This window comes from Terrapene carolina, unplaced genomic scaffold (genome assembly GCF_002925995.2).
Source record: "Terrapene carolina triunguis isolate 2854851 unplaced genomic scaffold, T_m_triunguis-2.0 Scaffold461, whole genome shotgun sequence".
Lineage (NCBI taxonomy): Eukaryota > Metazoa > Chordata > Testudines > Emydidae > Terrapene > Terrapene triunguis.
In genome coordinates, this window is record NW_020664812.1 from 847,579 (window position 1) to 860,970 (window position 13,392).

The window sequence follows — 13,392 nt, forward strand, 5'->3', positions numbered from 1 at the left end:
CCCCCCCCGAGCGCCGCCCCGCCCTGCCGTAACACCCCCCCCAGTGCCGCGCCGGGCTGGCCAAAGCTCTGCCCCAGCGCCGCGCCGCACCACGCCGGGCCTCCCAAACCCCCGGAGCTCCGCGCTGGGACGGGCCGGCCAAACCCCCGGTGCGCCGCGCCGGGCCGGCCAAACCCCCGTCCAAAACCCCCGAGCGCCTCACCGGGCCGGGCCACCCAAACCCCTGTCCCCCCCGGTGCGCTGCGCCGGGCCGCCCAAAACCCCCGAGCGCCGGGCCAACATTGGCCGCCCCGTCTAAGGTGTCGCCCCAAGCACGTGCTTGGTCGGCTGGTGCCTGGAGCCGGCCCTGGCACCAGCGCAGCAAGCTGGTGCTTGGGACGGCCAATGGGAAGGGGGGGGGCACGTCTGGGTCTTCGGTGGCAATTCGGCGGCGGGTCCCTCATAGGGTGACCAGACAGCAAGTGTGAAAAATCGGGACGGGGGTTGGGGGGTAATAGGAGCCTATATAAGAAAAAGACCCAAAAATCGGGACTGTCCCTATAAAATCGGGACATCTGGTCACCCTAGTCCCTCAGTCCCTCTGGGATGGAAGGACCGGCCGCCGAATTATGAAGCAGCGCAGTAGAGCAGCCGCCAAAGTGCTGCCGATCACGGCTTTTTTTTTTTTCCCTCTTCGCCGCTTGGGGCGGCAAAAAAGCTGGAGCCAGCCCTGACTGAGGAGCTGCCTTTACACATTTTTTTTCACTATCTTTACGACTGCCTTTTCTTTCTAGCCCAAACCATGAGAAATTTTCCTTATCCACATATTGTCTGTTTCCCACCCCCGTGGGGCCCCACCTGTCTCCCCGGAGCTGAGCCGCCTGGGACTGGTGCAGAAGCCTGGCCAGTCTCAGCCAGGTGTGGGGGGGAAGGGGAAGGGGGGAGGGCAGGGAGCTTGGCTGGGCCCCTCCAGGGGAAGTGCATTGTGAGGGAGCTCGGCTGGGGTGGGCCCTGGCCTGGCTGATCACACCACTCCCGAGCGACCGGAGCGATTCCCGGCCCCAGGACCAGCCCTGGCTGCGCTGCCGGCTCAGCCCTGGCAGACAGTCGCCTGCCAGCAGGGCCAGTGAGTGCGGCCGGGAGGCAGGGCGTGGGGGAGTGGGTCTCTGGGGGATCTGGGGGGGTGCTGGGCTGTGAGGGGGCAGGGAAGATCTGTGTGTGTTGGGGCACTAGGGAGTGGGGGTTCTGGGGGGGTGCTGGGCAGTTGTGGTGGGGCTGTGGGCAGGGGGGTGCTGGGCAGGGGTGGTGTTATGCAGGGCGCTGTGCATTTGTGTGGAGGGGGATGGGGGGGGCTCTGGGCATAGTGGGTCCGGGGGGGGGCTTTGGCCATAGGAAGTCATGGGGGTGTTGGGCAGGGGGGCTGTGTGGCATGGCATGGGCCCACCCACCCCCCCTCCGAAGGGAAGGGACATGCTGGCAGCACAGGGCCGGGCGGGCCACTGTGTGTCTGGGAACTGCCGGTTTGTAAATAGTGCCCTGCACTGGGCTGGCGGAGCCGCCCCTGCCATACCCCATTGCCCCTGGCCGGCCCCTCGCTCTGGGGACTGACCTCCCCACACCATGCTCCATTGCCCCCATGGGGGCCCAAAAATATGTTTGGTGCTGGGCCCACAAAAGGTTAATCCAGCCCTGCTCATTGACACCAGCCCCTCACGCCCGATGGCCTCCAGACCCACCGGTAGGCCTGGGCTCCACTCACCCAGCAGCAGGAAAGCAAGGGGGGTTTTCATCTCGGCCAGTCGCTTCGATTGGGAGCCGCTGGGTTGGGATGTGCGAGTGAAACAGCAGCTGGACTGCAGGGGCCAGGAGAGGGTGTTAGGGTGGGAATAACAACATCTATCTATCTATCTATCTATCTATCTATCTATCCCCAGACACCTCCTCTATCTATCTATCTATCTATCTATCCCCAGACACCTCCTCTATCTATCTATCTATCCCCAGACACCTCATCTATCTATCTATCTATACCCACACACCCCCTCTATCTATCTATCTATCTATCTATCCCCATACGCCCCCTCTATCTATCTATCCCCATACGCCCCATCTATCTATCTATCTATCTATCTATCCCCATATACACACGCTCTCTCGCTAGCCCCATATACTCTATCTATCCTTCCATCCATCCATCCCTGCTCTTGGCAGTAGACCAAACTCCTGTGCGGAGCGAGGAACAGAAGCCAGGTGCTGGCACTTTTAAGCTGCAGGGACTGTGCGAGTCATTCCGGGATGCTAACGCACCAGAGAAAATCCGCTGGTCTCCTTGCACCCAGGAGCCAGGGCAGAGACAGACCTGCAGGGGTGTCCCCATTAAGCAGGGCTCCCGGGCGCACTAAGCATCAGCGCTCATCGGGTGTCGTTGAGCTGAGCCTGGTCCCCCTGGCAAGGGGAGCACGTCTCAGTGAAATGGGCTGTGTGGAGAGATGGGGAGTGTGCGTGTGTCCCCGTGTTGCCCCTGTTCTCAGACCCTTCCTCACTCACCACCCAGGCATCGTTGCTCCAGCGTTGCTGACTTGCCTGCACTGAGCACCTGGCGAAGCTCTGGTGTCTTTATCCCCTGGGGGGGGTTGGGCTGGCAAACACAACCTGCCCTCACACGGGGCGATGGGGTCTGGCTGGAGGCCCAGGGCGTTGGGGCTTTACTGTCCCCAACCCAGGGATGGAGCCGTGGGCTGTTTATCTGTGGCTTAAAGCATGGATTTGAGCAGTGGCTCATTAGGGGAATCGCTTCCTTAATGAGATAGCATGAGGGGGGTCGGGTGGGGGAGCAAAAGCCTCAGTGACGGCAGGGTCTGCTTGTGCAGAGGCACAGGCAAACTCACAGCCATGAGGCCAGGGGGATGGGCCCTTCCCAGCCAGGGGAAAACCCAGCGCCATGAGGCCAGGGGGATGGGCCTTTCCCAGCCAGGGTGTGTCAGGCTGGCAGTCAGGGCCCGGTGGTGACGTGGGGCAGGAAGGGCTTGGAGTCAGTGCTGCTCCTCTTTCCCGCTCCAGTCAGTGTTTGCCGAAGCAGCTCCCATTCAACTGAACATCCCCGCCCAGGGCCCCTGTCCCTTGTCCAGGGGTGGGGCCAAGGACAAGACTTCTGTGCCTTTGGGGCATCTTGCCCATTCCTGCCTGCAACTTAATCCTGTGCACCCGAGGGCAGTCACCTCCACCCCTCGACATGCTCCCCAGACACACCCAGGCCCCCCTCCTAGTCCCAGGATCTACTGCCCTGAGTGGGGCCTGTGACACAGTTGGGGATTTTGTCATGTTTTACATTAATATTGTGTGTCTCAGTTTCCCTGTGTTGCCTGTTTAACAAGGTGGTGGGAGAGGGTTTATGGTTGCAGAGGACCAGGTGTGACCTCGCCTAGCAGCTGGGACCCCCGGACAACAGCCTGGAGATGGGGTACCCTAGCGACCAGGTGACCAGCTTGGCAGTCAGCCAGTTCTGGACAGTGGGAGGACAATGGGCTGGGGAGAGAGGACCCCGGTGACCCGACCAGCCGGTTCCAGCCAGAGGGGAACAAAGGACAGGAGAGAGAGGGACCCAGTGACCTGTTTACCTGGGACGGAGGACAAAGGACAGGGGAGGAGCTGTTGGGGGAGGGGATATCGGATGCCCAGCTGGAAGGAGGGGGCTGCTGGACTGGAGAGAGAGAGCAGGCAGAGCCCCCCTGGACGCAGGGGAGACTGGGATGTGCTATGCTGAGGGAGGCCAGGCCTGAGGCCCTGAGAGTTTCCTGTGCTGTGTTCAGACGCTCAATAAACCCTCCTGGTTTACGCTGGCTGAGTGTCACTCTGGTCTAGAAAGCAGGGTGGCATTATTCCCTTTGGGGAGTGGAGGCCCCGGGGGTCCAGAGCGAGGGGACTCCCTGAGGGGGCCCACGGTGAGAGACAGGCGTGCTAAGGCTCAGAGAGGCGCGGTTCCAGGAGTCGGAGGGGCTTAACTCCCGAGAGAGAGCGAACCCCCGAGAAGGGCTGTCGCACTGAAGGGGGTTCCCCCCAGGGACCGTACGGAGCCAAGAGTGGGCATGACCTGGGAGTCTGTGACAGGGCCCCAGCCACCATGACCCCAGAGGGTTGGGGAACAGCACTGGGGAAGGGGAAAGAAGGCAGCTCAGCAGGACTGGATGGGGCAGCAGGGGCCTCCCCCCCCAGTGATTTGGGCCTGGCCCACATCTGGCCCCTGCATGCAGTGAATTGGAGGGTCTCAGCCAGGCTCCTAGGGGTCCTCAGGATACTTTGGTTCCATTCCCAGCCCTGCCCCAGCTCCTGGAGGGGTCAGTCTCTCTGGGCCCTGGGCTAGTGACACAGGGATCAGCTGTTCTCGTTAGGTCTGGCTCGAGCAACAGGGATTAGCCACGGCTTCCACATGCCCATGAGACAGGGAAGCCACCCCCCCCATCCGGCAGCCACAGCGCCTGGCTCAGCAAACAGCCCCTGGGAGGTGGATTGGAGCTGGGTTCCTGTCAGCTGTAGGGGGCACAGCCCTGGAGCCGGCTGCTGGCTCTGTGGGGAGCCAGCCTCATTTACACACATTAGAATAGTGCTTACCCCTCTTCTGAGGCCTGTTACTGCTCAACCAGCTCCTTATCTGGCCCCATCGCCCTGGGCATCTCTCCGGTGAGGCAGGGCATCACAGCCATCCTCAGGGGGAAACTGAGGCACAAGGGGGCAAGCCTCACACAGGCAGTTTGTCCCAGAGCTGGGAATTGAACCATAGAGCCCCACAGCCCAGGGTAGCACCCTCACCACTGGGCCAGCCTGCCCCTCTGATTTGGCTGCATAAATGGGATTAGCAGAGGGTTATTGCCACGCTGGGGAGAAGCAGGGGATGGGGCAGAGCTCTGTGGGGGGTGATTTCTGCACCCTATGAGGGGTCCCCATAATGGGTTTGGAGGGAAGTGTTGTATAGTGGATAGAACACTGGTCTGGGACTTTGGAGAGCTGGATTTGAGTCCCAGATCTACTGGGTGACTGTGCCTCAGTTTCCCCATCTGCACAATGGGGATAATGAGCCTGCCCTCCTTGGCAAAGCGCTTGGAGATCTGCAGAGGGAAGGCACAGGGGAAGGGCCAAGGGTTGCCATCAGTAATGGGGTGTGAGCTCTGTCCTGAGGAAGGGGGAGGATGCTGGCCCAGAGGCTGGGAGCGCTGGTCCAGGGAGCAGGGTTCAGCCATGGGGGTCTTTGCTATGCCACTTCCACCCCCCGGACCTCTGCACCCTGAGTCTGTGAGACGGGAGCAGTGAAGGGGGAGCGAGCCCCGATGGGTGGAACTGGCTGGAGATGACCGGCAGTGACACAGAGCAGCTGGCAGGGGGCAGCAGCCCAGCCGACATAGTACCCCGACCTGCCCAGCCAGGGGAAACAGCCAGCATCACAGAACTGGACCGAGTAGTAACAGGGTGGGCTCAGGTAGAGTGGTTCTCTCTGGGCTGGAACAGAGCTGCAGCCACCTCTGGGGCGGGGCAGCCAGGGAACAGCCGCATAGTGACACCGCTGGAATGGACACCCTATGCTCCCCTTGACCACCCCTGAGACGAGCTGGACAGGTGAATGGGGTATGGCCGGGAGGTTATCTCAGCATCCCAAGTTTTCCCTCGGAGCACTGGGTGGAGGGCAAACACTGGCTGCTTCGATGGGGTCTGCTTTCATGTGAGGGAGGGGGGTCCCTGCTCCTTTTGGTTGGTTCCCCCTTGCCCCAGTACGGCCCCAGACCGCAGCACTCAGACGGGAGCCGAGCCCCCTGCACTGGAGGGCACAACGATCTTCATGTCCTCAACCTGGAACAAGGGGCCAGAAGCTGGGGCTGGAGTGATTCCAGGCCAGGCCTTGAGACACAGTGCGCTACTCGGGGGCATCTGGATACAAGGACCAGCAGTGCCCCAGGAGCCCCCCAATACACCTCAAGTGAAACCTCCCTCCCCCCATGGGGGCCATGGCCCAAGGTATGCAAAAGGCTCTGGCAGCAGCTGCTCAACCTGGGGTTCGCAATGGAGCAAACACCTGCCATTTCCCACCTAGAGCAGGATAGAACCCAGGAGTCCTGCTCCCAGCCCCCACCCCCCTTAACCACTAGACCCCACCCCTCCCAGAGCCAGGGATAGAACCCAGGTGTCCTGGTTCCCATCCCCCTGCTCTAACCCACCCGATCCCATTCTCCCATCATCCCCCATTCCATTTTGATCAGGTCCCATCTCCACGTGCAGACACTAAAGGGTTAAGCAGCTGGCGATCTCTGTGGCACACAGGGCTGCTGCCCCATTTACTCAGCTAATCCCAGCTGGGATCCTCCTTCCTGAGTGGGGAAGAGCCTCTGGCCCAGGCCCAGCCCAGCTCCCAGCACCTACAAGAGGAGGTGTGGGAGGGGCACAGGTGGCTGTAAGCACTAGACCCCACCCCCCTCCCAGAGCTGGGGAGAGAACCCAGGTGTCCTGCCGCCCAGCCCCCCTCTTCTAACCACTAGACATCACTCCCCTCCCAGAGCTGGGGATAGAACCCAGGCGTCCTGCCGCCCAGCCCCCGTGTTTTATCCATTAGTCCCCCCTCCCAGAGCCAGACAAGAGCCCTGCTGTGTGAGATATTCTCCTGTAGTAAGGGCATGTGCTGCTGCCATGGGAGGACATCAGGCGATGCTGTGGGGGCGGGTGGGGGTGGTGCAGCCCAGGTGGCCACATCGCCCTCTGCCTCGGGCCCTGGGCTTGGGACAAGGACAGGCAGGGTGGGGACGACGCCCCTCCGCCCTGACGGCCAATCCTGACCTAGCAGAGGAGTGAGCCAGCCATTCGCCAGGCAGGGGCGAGCGCATCCAACTCCAGTCACACCGCGTGGGCAAACAGGAGGAATCCAGCCTGGGCCGGGTGCAGAGACGGGTGGCCGGAGGCCTGGGGAGCTGGGCTGGGTGAGCCCCCATTGTGCACTGGCAGCCGGGAACATAGAGTCGGGTGAACCAGGCAGGGACAAGCCATCGGGGCTTTGCTCAGAAAACTGCTGGCGAGACCCCCTCCTCTCTACAGCCCCTGCTGGCTCCCTCGTCTCCAGCACCTTCACAGGGCTCCCCTTCTGGCGGCGGCTGGGGTGGCAGCAGGCCCTCCAGGGCTCCCCCTGGCCCCTGCTGCCACGGGCTCCCCCCCCCAACATTCCCACCCTCCCCCCACCAAGATCCAATCAGGGGTATTTATGGTATAAGTCCTGGACAGGTCATGGGCCGTAATTTTTTGTTTCTTCCCTGTGACCTGTCCATGACTTTTACTAAAAATGCCCATGATTAAGTCATAGCCTTACTAATAAATTATGTACAGTACTAGCATGAGGGGGTCTGTGACATTCTGTACCTTGGGGGAGCACCCTGTAACCCCCATATTCCTCATTTTTATATAATTGTGATATTGCATATAAAGCAGGCCGTGTGAGGCATCAGGGGAAAGGTAATGATCTGCTGAAAGTCATTTCTCTATCCGTATATGTGTATCATTAATGCATATGAAGTTATGAGAATTGTGTTGTATGGTGGTCACTAAAACATGCTGTAAATTGGGGAATCAGCCAGATATTAGGTCCCCACATGCAACAGCAAGGAAAGTAACCAAGGCCCGGGCAGGTGTCAAACAACCCATCAACAGCCATTGTCCAGCAAGGGAGCTACAATGCAGTGACTCACCTGCAAGAGGCCACACGGGGGAATTGCTCAGCCTTGCTGGGAGAGACTCAGCAATGCCCCAAACATGCCTGGACTCCAGTTCCCCAAGCACATGGGACTGAGGTTATAAAACAGAACACAGGGGCCCCATGCTGGGCCTTTCTCCTGCCCCCACCTATGCTGCAATCAACCAAGACACTCAGAAGAAGACTGAAGACTCCAACACAGGACATAGGCCCAGGTTTAAGGAACAAACCTGTATATTAAGGACTGCAATATCCAGTGGGGTGAGTAAAACTGCTTAATCTAGATGTTGCCCAGTCTAATAGAGTTGAGAGTTTAGACTGCGTGCTTAGAGACCCACAGAACTGGAAGGGACCTTGAGAGGCCGTCTAGTCCTGTCCCGTGCACTTACATTTTATTTTATTTTGGTAACTAACTCTGACTTTTTGCACTTACTATCACTTACAATCTCTCTTTTGTAGTCAATAAATTTCTTTACCTGTTTATCTTTGCCAGTGAGTTGGTATGAAGTGTGTGGAAAATCTGCTCAGGCTTGCAAAGACTGGTGTATAGCCACTGTCCATTGATGAACTGGTGACCCAATGAATAAATCTGCATTATTTGTCTTGAGCAGTGCAAGACGGTTTATTCCTGAGGTGCAAGGCTAGGAGCTGGGGGGATTTGGCTGGTGCCTTTCTCTGTGTGATTCATGAGTGGCTCTGGGACATTCATGCAATCTAGCTGGGTGTGGGGTCTCCACATGTGGTTGTGCTGAGTGATCACAGCACCTGGAGGGGTTTGCTGCTAGTCACTAGCAAGGCATAGTGAGAGACAGCCCAGGCTAGAGAGAGTTCAGGGGGTACAGTGGTCCCACGGTCCCAGGCTGCACCCCGGGGATCCCGTCACAGGGTCCTGGGCCGAGAGTGGGGTCCTAGGCACTCCTGTAAAACACCTAATAAATAGCACTAATAATATACAGCACCTGTGTCTGGGAGGGGAGTCCATGGCCCAGGAGAGCCCTGTGTTCCTGCCAACACCTCACGCTGTTGGGATGGCCCATGGACTCACCCTCTGCATCATGGACTCCAGGGTGTGGGGAGCCCTCCTCTCCCCCCACCCTCATGGGCCCCCGCACACTAGAGCCCAGATACCTCCAGTGGATCACCCTCTTGGCCCAGTCTTGCCTTCAGGGCCGGCTCCAGGCACCAGCGGAGGAAGCACGTGCCTGGGGCGGCACCTGCTAAGGGGCGGCATTCTGGCCATTCTTGGGGCAGCACAGTCCCGGCCTTTTTTTCTTTTTGCTTCGGCGGTTTGGGCGGTAATCTGAGCGGCTTTTTTTTTTTTTTTTTTTTTTTTGCGGTGAAAAAGGTAGTGCCGGCCCTGCTTGCCTTGCCTTCCTTACGGGCGGGGTTGGGTGGGGCTGATGCCTTCTGGGCTGACAGCATCCTGGCCCCTGTGGGTATTGCTGGGATCTGCCTGGGAACTGGGTCACCAGCAATCACAACCTTTGGAATGGGGGTGGGGGGCATGGGGAGAGGGGGAGAGAGAGAGAGAATGTGTGCGCGTGCGTGTGTTCCTGCTGCTCCCTGCTGGATGGGATCATGTTCTGTTCATGGCAAACCCAGAGAAGTTAGATTAAAAAACCAAATCCTCTTGCTGGAAGGTTGCCACATCACCTGATTTTATTTCTTAGAATCCAGAGCCCTGAGGCACAGAAACCCAAACTCCAGAGAGACAGAGCAGGCTGCTCCCTGCACAGAGGCCCATCTCCCGCGCCGAGCTCTGGGCTGGCTCTGTGCAGAATTTCACATTTCCCTGCAGAGCCCCCTGCCTGCAAGCAGGACCAGGAACACCCTGCAATGGACAGATTTTAAATACACCTCAGCTGAGCCGTGCCCTGTGTGTGCACGCGCTCACTGACCTCGCCTGGACACATGCCCCAGCCCAGCTCTGCCTACTGCTGATGCTCTAGTGACGCTGCCCCAGGGGGCATCTCCCAGGGCACAGGAAGAGCAGCAGCACGTGGGTGGCACAGGGCCGGTGTATTGCGGGTGCAGATGTGGCGGGCGCGGGGCCGTCAGTCCCAGGGGAAGGTCATGCCCAGACCCTGCATCCGCTCCCGGTAAACGGTGTTGAATCGTTGGCTCTGTGCCTCCGAGAGATGGTTCCTCCAGTCACCGCAGATCCCTGCAAACCACAGGGGACATGGTCTAGCGTGTCCCTCACTCCCAACCCACAGCCCCTGCACCCCAGCCCTGCCCCCGCAATCTCTGCCCATGCCCCCCACTCCCAACCCACAGCCCCTACACCCCAGCCCTGCCCCCGCAACCTCTGCCCATGCTCCTCACTCCCAACCCACAGCCCCTGCTCCCCAGCCCTGCCCCCGCGACCTCTGCCCATGCCCCTCACTCCCAACCCACAGCCCCTGCGCCCCAGCCCTGCCCCCGCGACCTCTGCCCATGCCCCTCACTGCCAACCCACAGCCCCTGCGCCCCAGCCCTGCCCCCGCAACCTCTGCCCATGCCCCTCACTCCTGACTTAAAGCCCACTGCTCTCCTGGCCCTGCCTCATGCAGCTCTGCTGGTGCACCTCAGTCCCAACTTGCAGCCCCCTGCTAGCCCAAGGCAGGGCCGGCTTTAGGCCGATTCCCCCGATTCCCCGGAATCGGGCCCCGCGCATAAGAGGACCCCGCGCCCAGCCAGAGCGCAGCAAGCCTGTGGCCCCACTCCCCGGGCCGGAGCGCGGCAATGCAAAGTGCTGTCGAAGACTCAGAGCGCTGCCCGGTGAGTATAAGCCCCACGAATCGGGCCCCGCACTTGCTAAAGCCGGCCCTGAGCCCAGGCCTGGACTCACCTTTCCTCAGGAACTCCCCGTTCTGGTGGTCCATGTACTCGTCACTCAGCTGCGAGTAGTTGGACATTCTGTTCCCCTTCATGCTCTGGAAGGAGGCGTTCTCCACCACCGCGGCCACTTGCTCCTCACTCAGCTCCTTCCCCAGGAAGTGGCAGATTCTCCGCACGCTGCCCCGCAGATCCTGGGGGAAGACACCCGCGGCCATGAAGAGGGTGAGTCTAGGGTGACAATTTTATGGTCCACCTGTGCCTCAGTTCCCTCCCGCCGCAGGGTCCTGCTCCCCACTGGGTGCTGAGGAAGAGACCCCTTCAAGGGCAGAGGGCCTTGGCCGTGAGCCACGTTGGCCACCTGAGATCAGACCCTGTTCCAGGCCAGGGGCAGAGGAATGCAAAGGCCAGGAGGAGCCAACACCCGGGACATGGACGCCGAGGCCTGGGGAGCTGGGGCTGGGAACACCCTAGAACACCACCTGGCTGGGGGCCTGGGGCGGGGTTATGTGTGGGGATGGCTCAGGGGCAGGGTTACGTGTGGGGATGGCTCAGGGGCGGGGTTACGTGTGGGCATGGCTCAGGGGCAGGGTTACGTGTGGGGATGGCTCTAGGGGAGGGGTTACATGTGGGGATGGCTCAGGGACTGGGCTATGTGTGGGGGTGGCTCGGGGGGGGGTTACGTGTGGGGATGGCTCTAGGGGCGGGGTTACGTGTGGGGATGGCTCTATGGCGGGGTTACATGTGGGGGTGGCTCAGGGGCAGGGTTACGTGTGGGCATGGCTCAGGGGCGGGGTTACATGTGGGAATGGCTGTAGGGGTGGGGTTACATGTGGGGGTGGCTCTGGGGCAGAGCTATGTGTGGGGGTGGCTCAGGGGCGGGGTTACGTGTGGGCAGGGCTCTAGGGGCGGGGTTACATGTGTGCATGGCTCAGGGGCGGGGCTATGCGTGGGTGTCACCAGGGGCGGGGCTATTTGTGGGCGTGGCCACATGGGTGGAGTTATGTGTGGATGAGGTCTCAGGGGCGGGGCTATGTGTGGGCGTGACCCCAGGGGTGGAGTTATGTGTCGGCGTGACCCAAGGGCGGAGTTTCCCTACCTGCTGCAGCTCCTCGTAGGTGATGGAGAAGAAGTTCTCGTTGCCCGTCAGCCCCATCCAGCCGGTGACGTGGTCAAACCAGGAGCTGTAGATCACTGTGCAGGAGAGAGCGGCACGGTGACCCCAGAGCTGCCCCCCCCGGCCCCTCCACCCACTGTTTAATTTATAATTAAAGTGGTGCCAGGGCTCAAGCAATTTTTTTACATTCATAACTGATGCAGCCAGCCCAGAGGTGCCAGGGCTCTGAACTGCCAGGCCCAGAGGTGCCGGGGCCATGGCACAAAACAAGCACTACCTCCACCTAAGTCCCCTCTGTGACGTTATTGATATAATTTGGGACCATATAGAACATGGTTGCAACCAAAGTCCTGTAGTGGCACCAAATCTTGTATAAAGGGGGTCAAATGAGGTGTCTAAGACAAGGGTATGGTTTGCTGGTTATGATTATGCTGTCTAGATGTGTGTATCAATTTTGGAGTTGAAGTTATAAATATTGGCTCTAAACTGTCTGTATTTCAAACTTATGCTATGCTTCTGGGAGACACCCCAGACAAGTTGGTGTTAGCTCTGCCTAGCTTGCTTGATGGCCCATTAAGGACCATCAGCTATACAATTGACCCACTGAGAGAAGGCAGATACGCCTTCCAACTCAGCAAAGTATGCAGGGACTGGCCCATGTGACTCCAGACTCCATTTTGCTGTAACTTTCCACAGTAAGGACAAAGAGGTGTTCTTACACCTGGAAAGGACATAAAAGGCTGATGCCTCTCCTCCATCTTGTCTTCAGTGCTGCTTCTTACCTCTGGAGGGACTTTGCTACAAATGGAAGCTCTACACAAAGGACTGATGACCCATCCCAGCTGGGGATGTTCCAGAGACTTGGTTTGAGCCTGCAGTTTATTCCATCACTGCTACAAGCCTAAACCAAGAACTTTGCCATTGCTGTATGTAATTGATTTCATTTAACCAATTCTAGCTCTCATCTCTATCTTATTCCTTTTATGAATAAACCTTTAGATTTTAGATTCTAAAGGATTGGCAAGAGCGTGATTTGTGGGTAAGATCTGATTTGTATATTGACCTGGGTCTGGGGCTTAGTCCTATGGGATCAGGAGAACCTTTTTTCTTTTACTGGGGTATTGGTTTTCATAACCATTTGTCCCCATAACGAGTGGCACTGGTGGTGATACGGGGAAACCGGAGTGTCTAAGGGAATTGCTTGTGTGACTTGTGGTTAGCCAGTGGGGTGAGACCAAAGTCCTCTTTGTCTGGCTGGTTTGGTTTGCCTTAGAGGTGGAAAAACCCCAGCCTAGGGCTGTAACTGCCCTGTTGGAGCAATTTGTCCTGAATTGGCACTCTCCGTTGGGTCCCGCCAGAACCGCAGCGTTACACCCTCCATGGTGCGCGGCCGGACGGCCGTGAAGCAGCCTATTAAGCCCCACACAGCAGCTCATTAAGCTGTGCTGGGCCCTGGGCAAAGGGCAGCTCAGAGCTGGCTGGGGATGCACAAACTGGATCCCATCAGTGAGTGGCTGGGAGCCCAGGCATCGGGCGGGAGGAGGCTGTCTGCGTATCCCTAACTGCAGCAGGGCCCCCGAGGGCCCCGGGGTGCTGCTCACCGTTCCCACTCAGGAAGTCCTCGAGGAAGGAGTCCAGTGAACCAGGGTCCTTGAAGAGGCACAGAAGCTTGGAGAAGTGGTACAGCGAGACCAGGACATCCTTGGGGCAGCGCAGGGTGTAGATGATCTGGGGGGAGGGGAGGGGGGTCACTACCAAT

General features: G+C 59.2%; 1 protein-coding gene across 1 annotated transcript in view; it reads right to left on the reverse strand.

The window, feature by feature from the left end:
• Positions 1-9,357: 9,357 nt before the first annotated feature.
• Positions 9,358-13,392, reverse strand: part of LOC113407870 (sulfotransferase family cytosolic 2B member 1-like) — a 50,838-nt gene continuing 46,803 nt past the window's right edge. Inside the window, exons 2-5 of the mRNA XM_026658561.2 lie at positions 13,235-13,384; positions 11,616-11,710; positions 10,530-10,710; positions 9,358-9,863 (exon numbers count right to left, since the gene is read on the reverse strand). Of these exons, the coding sequence (XP_026514346.1) occupies positions 9,754-9,863; positions 10,530-10,710; positions 11,616-11,710; positions 13,235-13,384 (536 nt within the window). The 3' untranslated portion in view covers positions 9,358-9,753. The remainder of the gene's footprint in view (positions 9,864-10,529; positions 10,711-11,615; positions 11,711-13,234; positions 13,385-13,392) is intronic.